Source organism: Daphnia pulicaria, chromosome 4 (genome assembly GCF_021234035.1).
Source record: "Daphnia pulicaria isolate SC F1-1A chromosome 4, SC_F0-13Bv2, whole genome shotgun sequence".
Lineage (NCBI taxonomy): Eukaryota > Metazoa > Arthropoda > Branchiopoda > Diplostraca > Daphniidae > Daphnia > Daphnia pulicaria.
In genome coordinates, this window is record NC_060916.1 from 6,492,152 (window position 1) to 6,515,311 (window position 23,160).

Sequence of the window (23,160 nt, forward strand, 5' to 3'; positions counted from 1 at the left end):
CGCCCGTCTTGTATCATACGGCCAAAGATCCTTCTCTTTTCTTGGTCCTACACTTCTCAATTCTCTCCCACCCACCATCACTAGCTCGACAACCCTCTGCTCTTTCAAATCGAAACTAAAGACCCACCTCCTCCGTATCGCATTTTCCCAATGAGATTTTTTGTTCCAATAACCGATGACTGTACTTCAGCGTCATTTGTAACATGCTTGCATGATAAGTGTGCTATATAAATAAACTTTACATACATACATACAAATCACCTGCGGCAAAAATAATGGCAATTAAAGATGCCAAGATGCTGATCGCCAATAAAAACAACATTTACCTTTTTTGCTTACAAGCTTCACCGGATTGTTGGTAATCATGTTATTTTTTACAAGCTCGGCATGTTTCTCATTCACAATTTCCTTCTTCTTATTGAATGGGTGCCATCGACGAGTTAGAAAGTAGAAGAATACACAACCTGTTGAAAACGTGTCCGTTTGGACTGTTTCTTCATCAAGAGTCACAGACATTGAGTCAAAATCTTCCAACTTTTCAGGTGCCATCCATAAAGGAGTTCCCCTGATAGCACTCTGCGAAAAATAGCCTTCTTTGGTTTTCTTCTTAGCCAAACCTAGATCGGACAACTTCATTTGGACCGGCGTAGTTTTGGAAATGAGGATATTATCCGGTTTTACATCGCGATGGACCAAATTTCGGGAGTGAATTTAATGCAATCCATTGACGATTTGATATAAAACTATGTCATCAAGCATTCAAGCGGGCCGCTAGATAGATACAAGGGACCTATGCCGCTACTAGCGGCATCATCGCAAAAGTCTGTTAGGGTCCCAGCGCACAATTCCGGGACCATTTATCTGTATCCAATAAGATTTAATGGTAATTATTTTTATTACATAAAAAATAAATTATCATGATTAATTTGTCATACATATACTTATCTTCAGAAGTAAACCGAAACAATTTCAACACATTTTCGTGATCAAATTTTTTATTTTCCTCAATTTCTCTTTCGGTTAAACTTTTTCTTGTTTTGTCTTTTTTAATTTCAATTTCTTTGACAGCAACCTGACCCCCCTGGTATTTTCCTTTATATACTTTACCGAACGACCCTTCGCCATTTTTTTATCATTGTATACTTTCACTGTCCATGTAGGGAATGTATTGACACCCCAACACCCTATTTCAAGATCTGGCCGTCGGAGTCGCTTGCCGCGTCATCTTAACGATTATTTCCTTCGGGGCCCCCGTTAGGTGGCCCCGTTGTTACCATTGTACCCTTACCCCAAGTGTGTAATCCGCCCACTTTTGTGCTAGAAATAAATCAGTGTGAAAGAAAAGTCCATTGGGTTAACACCTTATTCTCAGGTGTCGTATATTTCTTCATATTTTGGTATGTTACCGGTAGACACTTCCGGCAAAGTGTTACATTCCGAACAATCCAATCAAAAACAAATCAATTGATTGATGGATAAGAAAAATAAATGAATGACTATACGTAATAGCGTCTCTTCAAATTGTTTGATAGCTTCGCGCCACCATTTCGATAAATTTTCCGGTTGTCGTATCATATTGTCGAGTGCAGATTGAAACGGCTTGTTATGATCCTCGTTCAATTCTGGTTAATAGATAGATATGAATTATTTTAAGTAATACAGTAGTATGTAACATACATAAAGAATATTAAACGTTCTGGTCATTTTCTTTCCAAGTTGATTGAATTGTTGTTCTTCATATTATATTCGATGGCTTGAATATCATCACCAAACGGATGCACACCCGTTAAAAGGAAATAAACAATCAAGCATCCCAGAGCGAAAAAGCCACCCTCTTTTGTAGGAAAAATTTAGATTTTCGCTGTTCACAATTTCATGGTTGCGCTTACTATCTTTCCCTGAAGTCTATTTCAGCCAGTATTTCCTTCGACAGATCTCCGGAATTTGAATCGAGAGATTATCGGGTTGGTTTGATTTGGTATAACTAAGTTTCGACAATCCGAAATCGGATAGTTTTATTCGCCCGTCTCGAGAAATGATAATGTTGAGCGGATTAAGATCCCCGTGTGGATACTCTAAGTTATGCAGATACTTGATTCCGCTGATCATTTGATCAATGACTTGAGATTTGCTGAGCAACGTTGGTCCCTTGTACTGTCCATCACAGCGGCAGTAATCGTACAAAGTGGAAATGTATGGCTCCAAGGCAAAATACCTTTAGAAAAAAATTTAATACTTTTTAAATCAGTGGATCTTATAGACGTTCGGCATAATCAAATTTATTATACTATTACAGATTATATACGGTTATTTTCTTACCTCCATTCATCTTTGTCCTCGTGAGCAAAAATTTGCGGGATAATTTTCCGGTCGAAATATTTATCTTTATTATTGGATTTTTTAAATTTCGTTACCATAGTTTTCCAGTCGTCAAAACAATCAGCTTTCAGAAGTCTTCTTATTAGAGCTTCTTTTCTGATTATTTTTTTGCTCTGCCGCCAATGCCCTGGTCGAAACTAATCCTTTTTTTGTTAAAATATCCAGCATACACATACGCAAAACTTCCTTTAGTAAACTCCTTTTTACATCCTTAATTTTGTCCCTTAAAGAAAAATTTTTCTTCTTCGATGGCGTTTACCATCTTTAACAAAATTGGAAATAGATTTATTTTAACCTATGAAAACGAGTTACACCTTTCTTTATTATGGTTTATAACTACCGACTAATTGATTGGTAACTATACGTATGTATACGGAACAGTGCCTACCTTAACTGATGGTGCTTGCAGCGAATTTAACACATCCAATTCTTGCTCAGCAAACGGTTGAACAAATTTTGTCCTTTAAGATTTTATTCGCGAATATTGGCTGCTATCTGAACCTGAAAAACCTGAAAAATTCAAGTTAGATATGCTGATGTTTATATGAATTTATCTTAGCGTGGGTTCACTTCTGCACGTTATTTCGGGTCCCGGACATTCAGGCCAGTGACGTTCAGGCCAGCGACATTCAGGCCTGAATGTCCAAATCCTTTCAGGCCAGTGTCGCTAGAAGTCTAGAACAACTATTTCCCCATGTTTTCGCGTGTTTCGATCCCTATATCTGGAAGTTGGGTTTTAAAACTTGATTGGGTTTCCCTACATATTTCAGAGTCAAATTAAGTATTTAAAAACATTCGTTAGAAAAAAAAGATATACTGTAAAGCCGCAAAAGCGCTGTCAGACAGAGATAGCTTACAATTCTACTTTTTAGCCAGCTAGCTCCTTTGATCATAGTCCAGCGCAATCGAATCTAGATTTCTTATTCTTACTTCCATTATGGAAGCCCCCTACCCTATCCCGAGTATGAAAAGTCGCTAGAGAAAAGCTTTAAAAAACCACAAAGACCTTTTACCTTATACAATTAAGCTTTTTTTCACGCTGTCTTAAAATTGAACAGCAAACTGTAATGAGAAGAATAAGTTTCAAATTTCGCGAACTTAAGTACCCTCTTAATACACATTTTCCGCCACTTTCTCAACTAGGCTACTACACCAGTTTACATTAAAAATCACTTAAGTACTATTTCAATAAAATTCGCTGCTCTTTTTTTTTGGAAGGGAGGGTGATAAGAGGAGAGTTATCGTGTTTCTGGGTAGTTTTACCTTACTGGCCTGAACGTCGCTGGCCTGAACGTCACTGGCCTGAACGTCGCTGGCCTGAACGTCGCTGGCCTGAACGTCGCTGGCCTGAACGTCACCCATCCGTTATTTCATTTTGGTGCTTATCAAAATGAAAAATAGTCTGGTTTTATATTTAATTGTGCAATAATGCAATAGCTTTTACTGCAGAAATAATCATTTTACGTTATGTACGAAAGTAAGTAAGAGATTCGTCTTTTAATACTAATTTCTGATACATACTGCCAAAAACTGGAGGCTATTTATACCAAGAAACCAGTAAATTACATGGAAACCTTCATTCAATTTATTCATCCATTAAAAATCTTTAAAAATTTGGATTACCCTCTCTGTCTCAATTTCAACTTTTCCTAACATTTGTTGTTTCTGTCAATATTTTTAGATGTAGTCTGGCTGTTGGATGTCGTCTTTATATCGCAGCAAGCAAAACCGACCACAGTAAACTTTCTATTTAAAATTCACTGTCCACAGAGTTAAAATTATTACGACACCGGGAAAACGATGCAAATTTTGTCACTTCAATCAATAATAATTATTATTAGCTCGTGCCATCCAATAGGGTCCTGGAGGGTCTTAATTGTAATCGTAATCGTTGTCTTAGGAATTGTCTGTGGGTTAAAATGTTTACTGTTTATCCACTGTGGTAGGGTAGGCCTAGTGTAACTCGATATGAGAGTATTAGATATGAAAATAATACCGATGCATTCGCAGATATCAAGCGCGGGTGAGAAAACTGCTGTTATCCTTTTTAGCAGTTTGAATTTTGGTTGGATTGATTTTTTTATAATTTTCTATCGATATTTCTTCTAACGATTAATAAGAACGATGTTGTCTGCTTTCATTTTCTTTAATTTTTGCCCAAGCGTTCTTAATCCATCTTTAATTTTAAGCACAATATGATTAAAAGGTTTGTGGTTTAAGATTACAAAGAAAATGGAGCTTATTAACGAACATGGGATGCACGAAAACAGAAAATAACAAAAATGTGATCGTCGATTCGTTACCTGAACTCTGGGAGTTCTCATGCTCATGATGTTTCTCAGGTACAATAAAGAATAAAGTAACAATACAAATGAAATGATTAGTTTAGCTTAAATGGAAGAGTTAAAATGTTCCAAATTTGTTAAATTTTAGTTCCTGACTACCGTTGATATTGTAAAAATCCCCCCTGTCGATGCATGGCAGTTTGTTTGTAAGTTGTAACATTTTTCAACTTGTGCATAGATTTTTTGTCTAAAGTGAGCCATCACAAAAAAATGCAAGTTTTGCTTGTGCTGGTGTCAGTCTCACCAACAAAAAATTTAACACTGTCTGACATCAGTAATCATCTTAATATCATTGTTAATGATAATGTTTCGTAATGGTTTTCGTTATTACTTCTATTCTTGTGCCCTACTAGATATTTATATGATGCAGGACTTGCATCAAAACACACAATGTATGTAAACCAGCATTACACGTAAAACTTAAGTTCTCTAAAAAAATCTTGTATTGTAAAAGCTATACACTTGTTTGTATAGTTAATTTTCTGTACATTGTATGCAGAAAATGTCCCTCTGAAATATGCTCATTTTCAACAGTGGACAATATTGTCTCAGCGAAAAGGAGACACAGTTTTCTGCAATTCACGGACAATATTGTCTACGCAATAGGACATATAAGTCTTATGCTAAAAGTGGGAAATATTGTTCCGACTTTTGAACAAGAAGATAGAACCTTTTGCAGTTTTAAACCCTGCCCTGGCTAAACACCAGTGCGAAGGAAATTAACGCCCCCGTCATTAAAGGTAATCCCCTGAAAGCTGGCCATAAAAAATTGAGTCTCAAGGTTGGTAACTATGACACCATCTCTAACTCTTTTTTTATTTGACGCGCGTCTTTAATCCCCAATTTTGCTCCCCGTCCTCGGCACTCACTACCGAGTTTGCACAATCAGTGGGTAAAACACGGGGTACTGATTACAATCAGCTATCATTAGACTTATCCGTAATAAAAAACGGCAAGTGAATCAATGTTTTACAGGGATACTGGGTGTAATTTTAAGGATTTCAAAAACATGCCAGCTGAATTTAAAAATTCATAATAGCTGATAATAGCCGCAGTTTATAATATAGCCGCAGTTCTGTCGAATCCCTACTGACTGTTCTTGTGAAATCTGTTAGCGCGTGTTTAACTAACATGAGGTTCATGAAAAATTCTAAGCCCCTTTTAACAAATATCCCACGTTATTTCCATCGTCATAATATGTTCTTAAATTAATATCTCAAAGCTCAGTTGTCAGCGTTGGAAGCTGCTGATCATATGTGAATATTGGGTTCAAATCCAGTTAACGACTGAACTATGGTGTTAAAACTTAGAAGAAACTCACAAATAATATTGTTTTTAACACAAATCTTAACAAAGGAATTGGCCTTGGGTGGGGGTAAGTGGGTGGCTTCACCCACTCTTGAATTGAAAAAACGGGCGCTCTGCCCATTGAAAGGGGATTATGGGGAGAATCATTAGCCGAAGGTACAAAGAGACAAAACCATATAGACCAAGTATAACTTTTTTCCAGTATAGTGGAATGTATAGTATTTTCCTATACACGGGGGTTAAATTTTGCGAGAAAACTGTGGCTGGAAAACGAAAACTTGGCAGACGACCGCTTCGAACGAGATAGAGGAGACGAGGACGTCGGAATTCTCTTCGGCATGGGCCAAATGTTCAACACTATATTCAACGAGCCAGCAATCACAAGTCCGTGTGGACTCAGAGCCTCCAATTCCAAACTTGGAAAGGTAATCGGCGGTCCATCCCAGGAAAAATCAACAAAACAAAGTCAATCTATCGTCAGTCAACTCCTCCTTAATTCAAATTATTCTCTCCCACAGATCACTTCACAACCATCACATTTTTTCAGCATCGTCCAATCAAACAAGTCGGAAAGCAGGGAGACCGGAAATTACAGTCTCCCACCACTCCCAGAAAATTCTGAATAAATCTGCTTCTCCGACTCGGAAAAGAGAACAAGAAATATGAATTGGAGAAACTAAATTTTGATCTTTCGTTATTTGGCGTCTAGAAAACTTCGCGAATTTAAACGACTGTGATTTTGTGGAGAAGGACGTACAATTCCGCACCTTCTGCGAAGATATAACGCGATTTGATGATTGGAGATATTGCACGCCAATACCTTGGAAAACTAACAGATGGAGACTAGAAATCAACCACCAGATGGCAGCAGGAAGATTACGGGGCATGCTGAGCAAGCTGCGAAAATCTCAAAGTGATCTGGCCAACTAAACCAAAGAAATTGAACAATTGAAGACAAACGGATTTGTAGAGGAGGGTGATGTCGACTACGATGGCCTCCACACATATCTACCTCGTCATCCAGCCTACCGAACAGATAAAGCCACTACAAAAATCAGACCAGTATTCGACGGCGCCGCCAAATCAAAATATGGACCGAGCTTGAACGACGTTTTGGAGATCAGAAAAAATTTTAATCCAGATCTCCTCTCGTTTTTTATGCGGTTCAGGATGAACCGGATCGCCTGGATTGCGGATATTGAGAAAGCATTTCTCAACGTCGCGCTGCAGCCAGAATACGCCAAAGCAGTCAGATTTTTATGGCCAAGGGAGCCGGAAAATCCCAGCTCCGATCTCATCGCATACAAATGGAAAAGAGTCCAATCTGGGCTAAGTTCCAGTCCATTCCTCTTAAGAGGCTCTATTAACAAACATTTTCTCTCAGTTAAATCTAAATTTCCAGAAACTGTCGAGCAAATAGAAAAGCAGCTGTATGTAGACGACTACCTTGGAGGCGCGGACGATGAGACAACAGCTGTTAAGTCTGCGTTAAGCACTGTATTCTCAGTCAATCAGGCGTACAAAATACACAAGACGAGAACGGTAAGACCTCCTTCCACTCTACTCTCGACTCGAATGCCGTTCACTCCGTGGCCCTTTGACGTAAGCCTTTCTTGCACCATCTGTGATCGCATTCAATACATCATAACTCCTCCCGAGCCCTCGCTCGGTACAAACAAACAGAACAAACAAAGAGAACGATGATTCCATGAATACAGCCAATAGGAAACAGATTTTGCCGACACTTTGGGGAAAATTGGGGACAATTGCATATCAAACAAGTTTAAATGATCAGACGGGAACGGTAAGACGTCCTTCCACTCTACTCTCGACTCGAATTCCGTTCACTCCGTTGCCCTCTGGCGTAAGGCTTTCGAGCGCCATCTGTGATCCCATTCAATACATCACAACAGCCATAACAACATTGGGAGAAACTGTCACGCTATTCTCAGAGGCCCAACTCAACCTAAGGAGCTGGGCTACGAACAACAAGCAGCTCCGTGACTTTCTCGCCGAAAAAGAAATGCCAAACCAAGTTGTCGGAATCCTCTCACCTACAATAGATGGCCAACAAAAAGCGCTGGGATTTAGATGGGATACTAACTCCAACTCATTCAAATTTTACCCCACATCTATCATGCAAGCAGCAGTAGAGATAGGAGACAAAATTACCAAGAGGAAAAATTCTTAGTATTATCTCCAGAAGAATATTCGTCCCAATAATTGGTTTCCTAGCCCCCACAACTTTACTTTTAACAAGCGATTCGCCACTCAAAGAGGCCGTTTGGGGGTTTCTTATTTAGCGGAAATCGTCGCTGGGGGTTCTAAAAATAAACAAATAGACGGGTTTTGTGAAAAAAATTTCGCTAAATCGATTACTAAAAACCGCAATCGCCTAACTTTTGTAGTTTGGGAGATGTTAAAAAAAAACTGAGAGGGGGTAGCCGAAATTTGGAATTTTTTTCGTTTTTTGTTTAGCAGTTTTCTCGTCAACTGCTGCACCTAGAAATATTCTAATTGTTTCAAAACGATGGGATAGCCCACCTCTTCAAACCATTTTCATGTTTTTTTATGCTCGGCTCAGAAGCCGAGATATAAACGATTGAAATTTTGGAATTTTTCTTATTACATCGGCCAATAAGAAATCTGGGTTCACTATATATGAAGGCCTGTATAAATGCAATGGGTCTAATGTGAAGGCCGATATATAAGACCTTCTGCTGGCTTCCGCCAGGAGCGCAGCGGACCGTACGAAAAAATGGCTGCAAGCCAGGGAGGGAAACCAGCTAAATTGGTCATATCTCAACCAATAAAATCCGGAAAGGAAATTCCTTTTGGATTTCGGTGGTTGAGTATGCAATAAACCTTTTGAAAAAATTAGTTTTTTCCCTAGCTCCCCCGCTTTTCCGAAAATGGATGTCAAAGCCCCCCCCACTTTCTGACAAAATTCAAAAAACCCAAACTTTAGAGCTAAATAACTCCTAATCGGGTGGGAATTTTGTAATTCTGCAAACGCAGGTAAATCCGGCGTGCGAAGACAAACATGCCTATATTTTTTTTTATTTTTAAGGCCTTTTCCGGATTTAGATCTGGAAAGCCCCTCCATGATTTCGGTCTACTTGAATCGTGGATCGCTTGTTAATTTTACGAATTTAAAAAATATTATGCCTAAACTACTCCGTGGATATCAATAAAAAATATTATTACAAAAGCAGCAAACACGCTCTATAACAGTACTAAATTTATTTTCCCAATCTAAATTATTTGTTGAGTAATGAACTATTTTGAGTTTTCACTCCTTTTCCCGTTTCGGCTACCTTTGGCATTGTCTGAGGGTTTTATCACCCCATATGTTATTATCCTTACGTAAGTGAGTACTCAAAGAGTAACTAAGGATTTGGAAATTTGAAAACAATTCTATAGATGTTATACCAATGAAAAAGTAGTAGACATGCCAAAAAGACGTGCGCAGTTTACGCCGATGCGCACCACAGCGGCCGATAGCAGAACCTAGATTGTTATTACGCTTGACAACCTCTATAGTCAAGATCATTTGTTCGACAACAGTCGAACAAGGCCTTTTTGTCGAACAAAGGATCTTGACTATAGAGGTTGTCAAGCGTAATAACAATCTTAGTTCTGCTATCGGCCGCTGTGGTGCGCATCGGCGTAAACTGCACACGATTTTTTGCTCGACTACTACTTTTTCAATGGTATAACATCTATAGGGCTCTTCGGGATCTGTTTTCTTTTGCCGTTTTATCTGGCAACGCAGAATGGCTGGACATTTTTTAGCGCGAGAACGGGGAGAAGAGAGAGAATGGAACGAATGGGAGGGAGGAGGGCGTACGAAAAAAAGGGGACCCACGTTTTCTCTTCTCCCCCATTCGTCCCATTCTCCCTCTTCTCCCCGTTCTCGCGCTAAAAAATGTCCAGCCATTCTGCGTTGCCAGATAAAACGGCAAAAGAAAACAGATCCCGAAGAGCCCTATAGAAATCTAGTAATCTACATTGTTAAATTTAAACGTGTTGAAAAACAACAAAAGGGCTTCAGTCAACAGCGAGTTTCCGGAATGACCCCTCAATACCGAAAAGTTCTTCTGTTGTTTTCGGCTTTCCAAAACGCTTTGATTCATCTGCCAAATAGTTTTGCTGTTGAAGTAAAAAATCCCGATTATCTTCTACTTTTTTCTTCCAGAAATCTGTTAAATAAAAAAACGTTAATTGTATTACTTGCACAATTATTTTATGTGAGTCTCGTTTTGCTAGATAACAGAAGAGATAAAAACTTATTTTTAAATTTTTAAACGTGCTATTCCTACCAAAGGTTTCCGTACGGGTCTAGAGAGAGCCATACAAGAAAACGTTAATATTCCAAAGTAACACATGTTGTCGGTCCGATATCGGAATCGAATATCGGATATCGAAAAATGAATTTTGAAATATTAAAAACGAATTCGAAAATTCATCTTTAATATTTTAAAATAAATAAACAGAAATAAGTAATTTAAAACACATTGGGGGCAATTTTCCAAAAATTGTGAATTTCAATCACGAATTAAACAATAAACATATAAAAAATTGCCTAATCTGATGAGAAGATGAATTAGGTATTTTTAGCCCCCGCTAAATCTAATCTTACGTGTCTAAGGAACAGTTTTCGCGGGGGCTACAAGTTAACACGCCCTTTTTTGAATTTATAATGAGTAAAAACCGGTTTAGTCCCATAAAACCCTGCAGACCGATGCCCTCTTCTAAAAAGTGAAAAATGGGGATCGCTCTAAATGGCAACTCCGCAAACTAGGAAGCTTTTGGGCCGTTTTTAAGCCTTATCTCCCCATTTCCGTTGGTCTACCTTTCTATTATATATCGTGGTGTACCTTTCCTATTATATCGTGACTCAACTTTGAAACTACCCTAAGCCCTAACTGATTTACCTATGGAAACTAATCCTAAATTCCGAAGGCGTCCTAGGGGCTTTATTTTTTATTATTCAAACTTAGCCCCGAAGATTTAGCCAAAAGACGTCAAGTCAATTGACTTATAATCGGGAAATTTAAAATAAAATGAAAAATCCCTTTGGAATTGTTGTTTTGGATGGTAGCCTAACCCACATTTTCTTTAAATTATTACTTTTTTAACTTGTCCTATAAACGAAGAAAAGCGATGCGGATTAAGGGGGTTTTGATCTTTCCCGTTTGTCCTTCTCAAATCTTTTCATCTCTCAAACAAAACGAATTTATATCTAGTCTTCGCAGCATTTAACCTTGCTGGCGACTGGCTACAATCTACATCAAGCGGGCTTCAAAATAACGGGGGGGGGGGGGGTTGAAACCGAAGTTCTTTATCAAATTTGACAGTCTTATTGTGCGAGAAAGAGTGAAAGAAAAATCTGATAAAGGACACTTTGATCAGATTATCATTATTTTCTACTGCCGTACCCATAAAATTGTCTATTTATATATCATTTTACCTGTTAATTGAGCAGTTGACGGTCCTTCGCCTCCGTAATCCGATGGAAGAATAGCTTTTGGAACTTCCTTATACAAAGATTCAAAATCGGATCCATGTACTTTTAACTGCATAAAAAAAATATATAACACTTGAAAAATTTCTCAGTGACCAGAAGGAAAATTTTGTACCCTTTGCTTCATTTTGTCATTTAGAATACCCATCACTAGATTGTAGACAGCATTAAATGCGGTTGGAGTTCTGATAAAGTTTATAGATTTGGGGCTTGCTGGTCCTGCGTCCTATGAATTAATACGTACCGTATTGTATAAGTTTTTTATTTTTATAAGAAAGTCGTCAATCGACAAGTTTACGAAATAGCAACCTGGAAGTATTTTGCCTGCTTCTTCATGAACGACAACGGTCTATGGGTGAGGTGGCTTAAAGAATAGCCTTCAAAATCAACAATAACTACTACGCCGGTTATAAATATCACAGGTTCTTCATAGGCTAAAACTTCGGCAACCATCCCCGATGCTTTCTCTAAATCCTCAACCTTAACTTTTTCAGGTGGAAAGCATCCCATTCGGTAAACGAATACTTTACGTCCGAGGCGATCATACCCAGGTAAGGGTAACATAATGCTACAAAGTGAATAATTTATTAATATATACGTAACAATATACATAATCCAATAAAATTATGCTAAGGGTTATAAATTGTCACACACCCATATTTAAGAGCATTTTGAATATTCGAATTCAAAACATCCCATCCGCTGAAGATTTCTGGCAGTAATGCTCTCATAGTAAGGCACAAATCAATTTTACGTTTTATTTTCTCAATGCTATACTTGCAACCTCTAGCATACATAAGGAAAAACCTGTCATCTAATAAGAAATAAAGTTTAGGGGGTGCAAAAATATTGCTTTTAAAGGTATGGTTCAACAATTGAATGGATGGATTACCTGGGGAACATGATAAATGAGGCTGTTTCTTAAGCCACTCTTTGATGATTTTCAATGTGGCATCTATTCTCTCATCGTCTTCGCCTATCTCTTTCTTGGCCTTACTTAAAATTTCAGGGTCGATGGAAGTACACACATTTTCCTTTGGATTCATAACTCTACCGCTTTATTCGTTTTTTATTTTAACAATTTTTATAAAACTTCTGTAGCAAAAAAAAATATTAAACTTCTCGTTTCAACGTCACACAAAACGAGTCGAACAAAGAATACTATGCGAGTCAGGAGTGACAGCACATCAGTGTCTTGAGAGGGGAGAACGACAATATAGGTTACTGATAAAAACGATAATTGTCCGTTCAAAATCAGTAAGTAAACAGATTAGACTCACTGGCTTATATAAGTAAAATGTGTAATCTAAAATTGTTTTTATGTGATTGCAAAATGGAAACCGTTGGAAAAACTTTAAAAAAAAGCGCTATGTGCGCATTCCACGTCACCACTTCTTATTTGAATAACAATAAGGAGATCAATGATGCATCAAGATCGGCAGTGGCCTAGAGTGGCACGGAATCTCCAATCTAATCAAACTTAACGCCATTCGATAGAGCTCGTTAAGCCGATTCGAATTGTATATGGGAAAGTTTGTGCAAATGAACGCATCCCTGAGTAAATCGACTTTAAAGTTTTTGGTTTACCGGGCTTCCGTAGCGTCCTTGGCCGCCCCTTTGCGCACCCCTGAGCCCACCCCTCGTCCCTTGAGGGATCACCCCTATTTTATTTCTCGGTACCTGAGAGCCTTTTTTTCGAAAAATTTTTGTCCACCTACGGACTCGAACTCGGAACTTACTTGCTCAACATGTACTATCAACCGAGTTCTATAACCACTACACCATGGAAGTTGTGGAGAGACGGACTTCAAATACATAAAAAAACAAAGGTTTTTTTGGCACCTTCTCTTGTTTTTTTTGTTGACGTGCCCGCAATACCAATAACAACCGTCAGGGTAAGCCGATGACTGATGGAGTCGCATAAGGTGGCCACAATTATGGAAAGACGGACTTCAAATAAAACACTAAGGTTTTTTTGGCACCTTCTCTTGTTTTTTTTTGTTGACGTGCCCGCAATACCAATAACTCCCGAGAGCCTTTTTTTCGAAAAATTTTTGCCCGCCACCGGATTCGAACTCGGAACATGCTTGCTCAACATGTACTCCCACCTGAGTACTATAACCACTACACAATATAAGATACTAATATTTTCGAATATGTTGTATTTAAACCATCAGTATCGAAAATAAGACTATGAAGAGACAATACAGCTCACAAATTTGGCAACTCACGTTTAGACAGTTGTCTTATATAGAGGCAATGGCAACAATGACGGTAACAAAAGAATTGGCACCCTTTGGCTCTTTTGAGCCTTATAAAAGACATGATTTGCATAAATGGCTCTTATTACAACATTATGGACGACCTGACAGCTACATTTTCGCGGTCGCAATACGCGTCCAAGAAATTAACGCACGGGAGAGATATTTTATCGAGTTGGACAGTTTTCAAAGTGTGTGAGTTAGTTACGAATATTAGTTTACGAGGTAATATGGCTCTACGTTTCGCCATGAATTATCCTTATGTGTGTCTGTTATTATGTCTGTCCTTATAGGCACGTCAACAAAAAAAAACAAGAGAAGGTGCAAAAAAAAAACATTTTTTTGATTTTATGTATTTGAAGTCCGTCTAACCACAACTTCCATGGTGTAGTGGTTACAGTTCTCGTTTAGTAGAACATATCGAGCAAGTATGTTCCGAGTTCGAGTCCGGTAGCGGACAAAAATTTTTCGAAAAAAAGGCTCTCAGGTACCGAGAAATAAAATAGGGGTGATCCCTCAAGGGACGAGGGGTGGGCTCAGGGGTGCGCAAAGGGGCGGCCAAGGACGCTACGGAAGCCCGGTAAACCAAAAACTTTAAAGTCGATTTACTCAGGGATGCGTTCATTTGCACAAACTTTCCCATATACAATTCGAATCGGCTTAACGAGCTCTATCGAATGGCGTTAAGTTTGATTAGATTGGAGATTCCGTGCCACTCTAGGCCACTGCCTCAAGATCTTCTGAAGAATAATGTTGGATGAGTTAGAAAATTACTCAGGTTTCTCATTTACTTTCTAATTATATTTAATTTTACTTATCCTTCTACATTACGGCTACACCGCTACAGGGTAGGCCTACAGGCAGTAGTGTTTGGGTGCCGGTCGATTCGGCAAAAAAATGGATTTGCCGAATTGGATTTGCCGAATCGACATAATGCCGAAATTGTATTGTCGATTCGGCAAAACTTGCTGAACTCTTCCCTCTTATGGGACGGATTAATCGGCAAAGCATTTTTACGACACGCCATATTGCTCTTTCAAAATCAGAGACAAATTCTTTTACATCACAAGGTCCAACAAGATCACAAATTTTTTCAAACACTTTCCTATAGTCTCTCTCTGTCCGTCCGGACATGAAGACATAGCAAAGTGGGACTTGTTTTAAATTGCCGTTTTTCTTAAGGAAACCATGAATTGAAAATAATAGAGTGAAAGGTTTATCTATAATTTTGAATGTCCCATCTACATACAACCTAACTGTACTTTTTAGACACTTAATTTGCCCTTCTGTCATAAAAATTAAGTGACGCTTGCGTCCCACCTTTACTTCCCCTCTAAAAAAAATTTCCGGGATTTTATCTAATTTAATTTTTTTAAAAAGATGGTTTGGGTTGTGAGGGATACCCTTGCTTTTTACTCTGGCTACTGCCCTAGCTAACACATCGGGATCAACTGGGATCCATCCAGGATTTTTTCAAGGGTCTCTACAATAGGAGGCTCCACAATTTTCAAAAGCAGGTTCCTTAATGTTTTCTAAAGCAACTTTTATGCCGAATCGACATATAAATTTATTTGTTTTATTTGTTTTTTTTGTTTCCTTTTTTTTCATTACTTTTTCCGTTATCTTTATCCGTTGATTACTGTTTATCCTCACCCTCTTTGACGATCAGTAAGTTGTTAATAGTAGTCTGCTTATTCACTGTCAATTGTCAACAAGACGAATCGGGAGTTCGGGAATCGGGACCACGTTTTTTTGTGAAATTTACAATCATCCCTGAAAACTTAAGATGACAGAATCTCGATCTCTACCCAATATTCTTATTACTGGTAAGAAGAAGAGGAAGTTGCTACATTTATCTCCGCAATATTGCTCTTTTTCTTTATTCCTGTATTTTCAAAGCTAAGTACTTATATATTAAAAACTAGGAACACCAGGAGTGGGCAAATCAACACTTTGCCAACAATTAGCAGAACAGACGAACCTGAAGTGGCTTGAGGTGGGTAAGCTTGCAAAGGAAAATAATTGTTATGAAGAATTTGATGAAGTTTATCGTTGCCCAGTTTTGCATGAGGATAAGGTACAAGTATGCAATTGTACCATTCAAAATGGTGTAATTTAAGTTTTAAATTTGTAGATTCTTGACCTAATGGAAGACCAAATGAGTGAAGGAGGTAAAATAGTTGATTATCATGGATGTGATTTTTTCCCAGAAAGGTGGTTTGATATCATATTTGTTCTTAGAACAAACAATACAGCACTTTTTGATCGCCTCTCAAAAAGGTAAAATAGTAAGGTAACAGTCATGTAATTATTTTTCTAATGTATGAATCATTTTCTTGTATAGAGGTTACAGTGGAAAAAAACTAGAAGACAACATTGAATGTGAAATATTTGGCACCATTCATGAAGAAGCTGTTGATTCTTACAAAGAAGGTTCTGTTTTTGAGTTGTCCAGTAATAGTGCAGAAGAGATGGAAGAAAATGTTGAACAGATTGTGAAGTGGATTGAGCAATGGAAACAAAATAAAATTTAAAATCTAGTTATTGAAACTTGGCAATGTTGAATTATCAATGTAAATAGAACCAGTGTGACTTATCAGGGGACAACTACTGAACTACACCTGTTTTCTGTAGAACAGATGAATCATAATTTACAAAATATTCTTTGCGATGGCAGTGAATTTTTTTTTGCAAACTTGCAAAAGTAGATTATTAAGAAATTGCTTGTCTAAGTCACAGCATCTTCGTTCGTTTAACCCATTGAATCTCGCCCAATGCGTTCCTTTTGGAATTGGAAAGGGAACACTTTGTAAATTGTCTTATAAAAATATTAGCACTACAGCTTGGATGTGTGATTCAGACTCAGTTTCATGTTGGAAATGCGGAGTGATTGTTGACTTGAACAAAGATCTATTTTGTGATTACTGTGAAGTAGTTCAGAAACCCAAGGGTGATGCCGATTACTTTACAATTTTTGGCATGGAAAAAAGTTTTGAAATAGATGCTAGAGAACTGACAAAAAATTTTAGGCTATTACAAATGCAACTTCACCCTGATAGGTTTTCCCAAAAATCTGAGGTAAGGTTTAAATCTGTAATATAGACATGATTGTTATTCTTAGTTCTTACCAAAAAAAAAATAACTTTAATTTTTTTTTTTTTTTTTTAGGATGAGAAACAAATCTCAGCTCACTATTCATCATTGTTAAATCAGGCATACAAAACACTTGGCTCACCACTTGAAAGGGGACTCTATCTTCTAGAAATACAAGGACATCCCCTATCAGATGAAGGAGAGATAATAATGAAACCAGAGTTTTTAAGTGAAATAATGGAAATTAATGAAGAAATTCACGAAGCTGAAGACAACAATGATCTTGAAAGAATAAAGAAAACTAATGAAATTATGCTGGGGAAATTGTTTAGGTATCAATCAAGTTAATAAAGTAAATAATCAGTCATTTATACACATAATTTATTTGCCAGGAGAGCTGCAGATAGATTCCGAAATAACGATTGGGTAGCTGCGCGTGAATGTCTTGCGCAGTTGAAATATTACTCTAAAATTCAAGACAGGATAAAAGAACTTGAACAGGAATTTGAAGAAGAAAATTAATTAGAGATACCTGTTGTATATGAGCTGTCTTGCTTCTTAATTAATAGAATTTCTTCATATTGAGATTTAAGCGATGGCCATTTGAATTTATCGAGATTCATCTGTAAATTTCTGGAGGCGTTTGGGTTCTTACAGAAGTATTTTAGCTTTTTAATCAACTGGAGCTCAGTTCTGTACAAGCAATCCACGGGGAATATTTCTGGATAAGATAATCTCAATGGGCACATCGGAAAACAACCCAAGATTGCAGCTTCAATCCTAAGAGAAACAAGCCGAATTGAATTAGCAAGCAAATTTAAACATGCATGTTAAATATAAGCGGTACATTGAAACCCCAAAAAACTCATGGTCAGCGGTGGACACAACCACATGAGCAGATGATAGTACATCTACATAACGATCACGATTTACCCATCCCCAGTCCAACACCTGAATGCTGTATAAATTTTAAATGTAGAACAAAAAAGTATTAATTATATTGCTCAACGCAATGTATATACTATATAATATAATTATATTGCGTCGACTCCGCGATGGGTGAATAAAAATTAAATCTTAATTTCCGTACAATTTCAATTTTCAATCATAAGATAAATTGCATTTATATTTGCAATGTTTCTCATTTTAATTTTAGTTTTAGAACATTATAAATACATTATATAATATATTATAAAATAGTGCATATTAAATTTAAGCTGTTTGAAAAGGTTAATTTTGAATTAAAACATTTTGATTACGTTTTTTCTCCTTTATTTTCCATATTTTGATATTGCGATTTTTTCTCGCTGAAAATAGATGGGATTTGTTGAAACTGTTCACCCAAAACAGACAATCTGAAGTTGCAGCCTTTTGCAATAAGTGCATCAATAACCTAAAAAGTAAAAAGGAATTAAACAAATTAAAAATTAATCGATAAGATAAATGTATTTCTAAGTAATGAAATGAAAATTACTAAGAAGAATTTTTCAGGACCTTTGTCGTGTTCCCTGAATTAATAAAATATTACACGAGGAATTATAATAATAAGCGCGCTTGTGTCATTTTTTACCATCTATGAGGCCATACTATATGAAGAACTTCACTCTCATCCATTTCCCTTGCTGAAGGGTGGACTAGAAGTGGTGTTTGAATTAAGATGGGAAAATGTAAAACTTTGCTCTTTGGCCTGATGAATTCTTCTAGGTTTTTTGGTCTGTGATCTGGTTGCAGTTTAAAGAATGAAGGTATGGAATCCAAGAAGGAATTGAGGTTGAAAAGGGTGTTGAAGAAAATTTTGTCAGCAACCATACTAGTAAATAAATCATTAATGACAAATTTCAATCTGAAAAATAATATGTACATATAATTAAGTGTTGAAAATAAAAATATTACCATGATATTATTTGATTATAACCATATTGAAAATCCCTAAAAATGTCAAGTAAACAGAAATGTAAATACAATTTGCCTGTGATACATGATCAATGGTGTTTTTCTTCTATACCTCTCTTGTTGTTTTCTAACTGGATAAATCAACTGGTTTTCATGGAAATAGAGAATTTTGGTGCATGTCATAAGATCAGGGCGTAGGGCAATTAATTCTGCCAAGTTTAGAACTGAACTAGCAAACAACACTCTACAAAGGGACATAATATGATAATAAATTTAAAAAATACCCTTTTTCTTACACACAAAATCAACTGTCATATTACTCAAAAACATGTTTCCTAGGAATCACTTCAGCAAAGTAAAGTGCACTAGTTCTAGCTCTCCAATGCCATTTTTTACCCTTTAATTAGTGAGAGCAAAAGACTGTTTAGAAATCAACGACAACTTAGTCCGAAAATTTTAATTAAAAAAATTACAGGAAGAGTAAACAATTCATAACCGGTATTTTCAAAATCAATGCCTAGAAAAATAGTAGAAAAATTTAGCCATAACTAAAAATTAAATATGATCTCGTACAACTAACCTTTAATTAATGTATCCAGCAACTGTTTGTGGGAACCATCAAAGAAAGGTTCAACAAACAATATTCGCGCCATGATATTCGCATAAACTGAAGATGGGATACTACCTCAGTCAAGAACCCTACTGAAAACACGTGAAATAACATCCACTGTTGCAAAATCGCCAATATGAGGTCAATAATACATGGAAAATCAAAGGAATCCGTTTCCAAGTGCTGCGTTTATTCCGAATATTTTTCATCGATGAAAAAGCACAAACACACACGTGAAGACAAAAGAAAATATCGATCAGAAACGGCACGCTCAGCTATTACGAGAAATTAAATTTAAAAGGTAAGAGATATGCCTGAAATAAATCAGCTGAAAAGTAGAGTGAAAGAAAAAAACAGAAAATCGGCAAACTAAACTAAACTGAATAACGCAGTCAACCCGTCGCCGAATAGTTGGGAAATGGATTACTGAATGTCAATACAAAGAGAAAAAAAAAAACAGGAAATATGCCAGTTGTTCCCATCACTGATCGACGCACATCTAGTTAGCCAACGCTCGAAGTTAAGGCTTTTCAAACCAATTTTTTGCCCACCCAAAGTCCGCACCTCGCCCAACGGCTGAGGAATTGGCCGAATTTATCTAAGTTTTCGTCACAGGTTCGCGTAATACAGATTCAACAAAGAAATAAGCGAATCCTCCAACTAACCAGATCAAGGCCATGGTCGGAAATGGTAGAGCAAGCAAATTAAGGGTGGACAAAATGGAAATGATTCACATTAGAAACTATATTTACCCAAATGAAGAAAAAAAACGGGAAGGGAAGGACGAAAACAAAAAGCTCGTTACCTTTAAACTCCAACCCGTAATCGATTTTATCGGTTCAAGTGTTTTGGATTCCCTTTTTTTTGTTTTGTTTTTTTTTACAAAATTTCCGCCGAGTAAATAGTTTGAAATTCCTAATCTATATATGGAAGGAACGGCGTCTTCTCTCGCTCGCACACACACACACACACATTCTCTCACGCAATCACACACACAGTTGGGTGAAAAAGGGGAAATGCTGGTGATCCATTCATCAAAATTTCGACGCTGTACAAAGAGTCACCTCCCTTTTAGACTCCCCAATGAAAAACTTTTGTCGCAAATGAAAGAAAACGGGAGTCATTGGGGGAGATGAATAGAATAGATCATAAGAATCCGCTCAATTATCCATCTTCTTTCGGTGGTGTAAACCATCCGTTCTTCTCGTGGATTTGGACCAGCGATTTAAAGGACTGCTGAGCGCGAGCGAGACTGTACTGGCCTTTTGTGGCGCTAAACTGGATGCGAGCTTTGCCTTTCACAAGTGTAGCAGCAATTTGCAAAATCAAGGCTTCCATGGTGTAGGCCGAGCTCCATCCCTGGCGGGTCAACAACTCCATGCAGATGGCGCCACCCACCAAAACGTATCCTCCTTGAATTACAGGATGTACCACACGGACAAAAGGCGGTTCGAAGGGAAATGATTCCTACAGAAGACGGGAGAGTCACAATTAATTGAAGCTAAACAACCCAATGTATCAAATGTTTCACATTTCACATTTAAAAAAATACTTGGGTAGCAAGGCTACAAAGCAATGACATTTTATTACCTTGAAAACTAGATTAAGTAGGATGTGATCTCTTCCATCTTTGTCTTTCAGCAATTGCAAGTCACCATGAAGGGGTGAATCTGGATCCACAGAAAGCAATCTCACATTCCATTCATACAAACTGTCATTAACTAATTCGACACTGTATACTCCTATAATGCCGATGAAATTCTTGATTATTATTGTACACATTTCAAAACTTAATCAAAACTAACCTTTCTTGGAACTATCGGAACGATAAATATCCCTCAATTCTTTCATTAGACGGTCAGTGGCCTGAACTGAACCTGAAACGGCGCCTCGAAGATAGTCCTGCCTCTGAGTCTGGCGTAATCGTTCCAAAGTGGCAAAATGCTGGGAATCCATCTCTTCCTCTTTCTTTTTACCTGAAATGGTCATTAAAAACCAAAATCATGAAGTCCAAATCGTAAAACGGTAAACCATTTGAGGCTTTACCGGCAGCATTACTGGTTCCTTCATCTTCTTCCAACTCCATATGCAAATCTTCATCTTCATCGTTCTCCTCCATTTCATCCTCATCGTCATCATCATCATCGGCATTTTGCTGAACACCGTCAACTTCTTCTTCTCTAGCAGGAGATGAGGAGCATGCTGACCCAGAACCTGAGGATCCCCTTCCTGAGCTTGAAGCATAACCTCCACCTATGAAAACATTAATGTTACTGTCACAGAACATTGAAATGAAACCAGATAAATTTTATTCACCATCATTGCTAGATGATGATGATAATGCTCGCATTGTAGAAGGAGATGGTGTGTTGTTATGAAAGAATGGAACTGCATGAGCCAAGGTCAGCATTTCAAGATCAGGAGGCTCTGGAAGGTCGTGGAGCCTACACAATTCCTGAACTAGTATTCTGACTTGTTCTAGAATCTAGAAATCAAAATAAGTGTGCAAAAGATGTAAAGGAATGGAAAAGAAATATATTATAAGTATATAAAAAATAATTTTGCCTTACATGATTATCACTACCAGATGTGTTGCTAAGTATCTGAACAGCATTGGTTATTAATGGGTCTTCCACATCAGCAAACCAGACTGGAGGTGTTGACGGGTAAGTTTCCTGCAAAAATTAAGAACAGTTAGCAAATGAAGAAACATTACTTCCTTTAACCACAAGTGACACTTTTTTAAGAACTATGGAATATAAATTTGGTAAGACAATAAAATTTGGAAAGTCAGATTTTGTGTGATACTTACTGTGATGTTAGCATGGATATCAGATTGCTTCCCATATTTCCCAATAAACCTACAAGTTAATTCGTCAACACTAGCTGAAACGACTTGAAATCGTTCGTGGGTCTTTGTAAAGACTGATTCTAGGGTTCGAATCTCCAGTTTAAGGTTGTTGAGACAAGCCATTTCGGATAAAATGGCAGTTAAACAATTCGACGAATATACAGCAGCAGTCAAATCTACTTTTACTTAGAGGAATCCATAAGTGTTGAGTTACAAAGCTTGAAACGAGCACTCGTTTAGGTAGTAACAGTAAAAAGAATTTCCGCTCAGAAAAACTTCGCGTTTCCAAACAAAAGCCCTACTGCGAGAGAAGGAAAAATGGCTGGCATATTCCCTCACTGTGACCAATAAGTAAAAATGGTATACGAGGTTTTGTTGGGCTGGTGGGGGAAAATGGGGCGACGATCCGCTAGAGGCGCAGCAAGTGGTCTCTTGCCGGGATTTGACTGAAAACGTCAACGTATTTCGGAAGTGTTTATCATTCAAAAGAACTTTGTTTTTTGTTAACCATTTGTGATTTTTTATTCTCAAAAAAGTAATTTTAAGATTAATCAGTAAATTTTAAAAATCAAATTGCTTAGTGTTAATCGAATGTTTAGGACATAAGCAGTCATTGAATTTGAATCCAGCGCAAATTTTGTGATGGATCTTCCAAACTTTTGCGGTAATAAAGAAATTGTGTAAAAGGAAAAATATTTAACTTCTAAAAAAGATGAATAAATTCGCTCTGAGTTACATTTTAAGATTCAGCATAAGATTTTTTACTTCAAAATTTTTCCCCGCTGCAAAAGGTCACAAGACATCAAACAGTTAATGTCAGTCAAACTCGACTGGAATTCCTATTCAGATTTCAGACCGAACGCTGCGCCTCTAGCGAATCGAATCCCTTTTTT

At 37.4% G+C, this 23,160-nt stretch overlaps 6 protein-coding genes across 6 annotated transcripts; 2 read left to right on the top strand and 4 right to left on the bottom strand.

The window, feature by feature from the left end:
- Positions 1 to 1,366: 1,366 nt before the first annotated feature.
- On the bottom strand, positions 1,367 to 2,935 carry LOC124338575 (cAMP-dependent protein kinase catalytic subunit PRKX-like). The gene is made up of 2 exons (XM_046792669.1): positions 2,320 to 2,935; positions 1,367 to 2,215 (listed from the first exon to the last, which is right to left on the bottom strand). Exons 1-2 carry the CDS (start codon positions 2,415 to 2,417, stop codon positions 1,906 to 1,908), a joined length of 408 nt encoding a protein of 135 aa, XP_046648625.1. The 5' UTR covers positions 2,418 to 2,935; the 3' UTR covers positions 1,367 to 1,905.
- A 6,918-nt stretch (positions 2,936 to 9,853) lies between these two features.
- Positions 9,854 to 12,765, bottom strand: LOC124338130 (retinol-binding protein pinta-like). The gene is made up of 6 exons (XM_046792204.1): positions 12,452 to 12,765; positions 12,214 to 12,373; positions 11,869 to 12,127; positions 11,675 to 11,785; positions 11,506 to 11,611; positions 9,854 to 10,234 (listed from the first exon to the last, which is right to left on the bottom strand). Exons 1-6 carry the CDS (start codon positions 12,603 to 12,605, stop codon positions 10,083 to 10,085), a joined length of 942 nt encoding a protein of 313 aa, XP_046648160.1. The 5' UTR covers positions 12,606 to 12,765; the 3' UTR covers positions 9,854 to 10,082.
- Positions 12,766 to 15,473: 2,708 nt separating this feature from the next.
- LOC124338086 (adenylate kinase isoenzyme 6-like) lies at positions 15,474 to 16,360 on the top strand. Its single transcript, XM_046792148.1, has 4 exons — positions 15,474 to 15,646; positions 15,746 to 15,897; positions 15,955 to 16,100; positions 16,165 to 16,360. Exons 1-4 carry the CDS (start codon positions 15,607 to 15,609, stop codon positions 16,352 to 16,354), a joined length of 528 nt encoding a protein of 175 aa, XP_046648104.1. The 5' UTR covers positions 15,474 to 15,606; the 3' UTR covers positions 16,355 to 16,360.
- A 32-nt stretch (positions 16,361 to 16,392) lies between these two features.
- On the top strand, positions 16,393 to 17,500 carry LOC124338085 (iron-sulfur cluster co-chaperone protein HscB-like). The gene is made up of 3 exons (XM_046792147.1): positions 16,393 to 16,898; positions 16,989 to 17,245; positions 17,306 to 17,500. The coding sequence occupies exons 1-3, from the start codon at positions 16,491 to 16,493 to the stop codon at positions 17,433 to 17,435; spliced, it is 795 nt and encodes a 264-aa protein (XP_046648103.1). The 5' UTR covers positions 16,393 to 16,490; the 3' UTR covers positions 17,436 to 17,500.
- On the bottom strand, positions 17,278 to 19,508 carry LOC124338083 (glycosyltransferase-like domain-containing protein 1). Its single transcript, XM_046792146.1, has 11 exons — positions 19,387 to 19,508; positions 19,280 to 19,323; positions 19,127 to 19,203; positions 18,919 to 19,050; positions 18,807 to 18,842; positions 18,484 to 18,723; positions 18,388 to 18,421; positions 18,173 to 18,306; positions 17,761 to 17,871; positions 17,446 to 17,693; positions 17,278 to 17,379 (listed from the first exon to the last, which is right to left on the bottom strand). Exons 1-11 carry the CDS (start codon positions 19,457 to 19,459, stop codon positions 17,375 to 17,377), a joined length of 1,134 nt encoding a protein of 377 aa, XP_046648102.1. The 5' UTR covers positions 19,460 to 19,508; the 3' UTR covers positions 17,278 to 17,374.
- A 77-nt stretch (positions 19,509 to 19,585) lies between these two features.
- Positions 19,586 to 22,635, bottom strand: LOC124338082 (ubiquitin-conjugating enzyme E2 Q2-like). Its single transcript, XM_046792145.1, has 7 exons — positions 22,229 to 22,635; positions 21,987 to 22,091; positions 21,733 to 21,901; positions 21,463 to 21,669; positions 21,222 to 21,392; positions 21,007 to 21,158; positions 19,586 to 20,883 (listed from the first exon to the last, which is right to left on the bottom strand). Exons 1-7 carry the CDS (start codon positions 22,388 to 22,390, stop codon positions 20,581 to 20,583), a joined length of 1,269 nt encoding a protein of 422 aa, XP_046648101.1. The 5' UTR covers positions 22,391 to 22,635; the 3' UTR covers positions 19,586 to 20,580.
- Between the last annotated feature and the right edge of the window lie 525 nt (positions 22,636 to 23,160).

Coding starts and splice junctions, on each gene's coding strand:
- LOC124338575 (XM_046792669.1), bottom strand. CDS start 2,417: ATGGTAACGAAATTTAAAAAATCCAATAATAAAGATAAATATTTCGAC. Junction 2,216..2,319: donor GAGGACAAAGATGAATGGAG/GTAAGAAAATAA, acceptor TTTTTTCTAAAG/GTATTTTGCCTTGGAGCCAT.
- LOC124338130 (XM_046792204.1), bottom strand. CDS start 12,605: ATGAATCCAAAGGAAAATGTGTGTACTTCCATCGACCCTGAAATTTTA. Junction 12,374..12,451: donor TCATTTATCATGTTCCCCAG/GTAATCCATCCA, acceptor ATTTCTTATTAG/ATGACAGGTTTTTCCTTATG. Junction 11,612..11,674: donor ATGACAAAATGAAGCAAAGG/GTACAAAATTTT, acceptor TTTTTTATGCAG/TTAAAAGTACATGGATCCGA.
- LOC124338086 (XM_046792148.1), top strand. CDS start 15,607: ATGACAGAATCTCGATCTCTACCCAATATTCTTATTACTG. Junction 15,647..15,745: donor ACCCAATATTCTTATTACTG/GTAAGAAGAAGA, acceptor ATTAAAAACTAG/GAACACCAGGAGTGGGCAAA. Junction 15,898..15,954: donor CAGTTTTGCATGAGGATAAG/GTACAAGTATGC, acceptor TTAAATTTGTAG/ATTCTTGACCTAATGGAAGA.
- LOC124338085 (XM_046792147.1), top strand. CDS start 16,491: ATGGCAGTGAATTTTTTTTTGCAAACTTGCAAAAGTAGATTATTAAGA. Junction 16,899..16,988: donor GGTTTTCCCAAAAATCTGAG/GTAAGGTTTAAA, acceptor TTTTTTTTTTAG/GATGAGAAACAAATCTCAGC. Junction 17,246..17,305: donor ATGCTGGGGAAATTGTTTAG/GTATCAATCAAG, acceptor TTTATTTGCCAG/GAGAGCTGCAGATAGATTCC.
- LOC124338083 (XM_046792146.1), bottom strand. CDS start 19,459: ATGGCGCGAATATTGTTTGTTGAACCTTTCTTTGATGGTTCCCACAAA. Junction 19,324..19,386: donor GCTGGATACATTAATTAAAG/GTTAGTTGTACG, acceptor CTATTTTTCTAG/GCATTGATTTTGAAAATACC. Junction 19,051..19,126: donor CCTAGGAAACATGTTTTTGA/GTAATATGACAG, acceptor GTCCCTTTGTAG/AGTGTTGTTTGCTAGTTCAG.
- LOC124338082 (XM_046792145.1), bottom strand. CDS start 22,390: ATGGCTTGTCTCAACAACCTTAAACTGGAGATTCGAACCCTAGAATCA. Junction 21,393..21,462: donor AGGAACCAGTAATGCTGCCG/GTAAAGCCTCAA, acceptor TGACCATTTCAG/GTAAAAAGAAAGAGGAAGAG. Junction 21,159..21,221: donor TTCCGATAGTTCCAAGAAAG/GTTAGTTTTGAT, acceptor TCGGCATTATAG/GAGTATACAGTGTCGAATTA.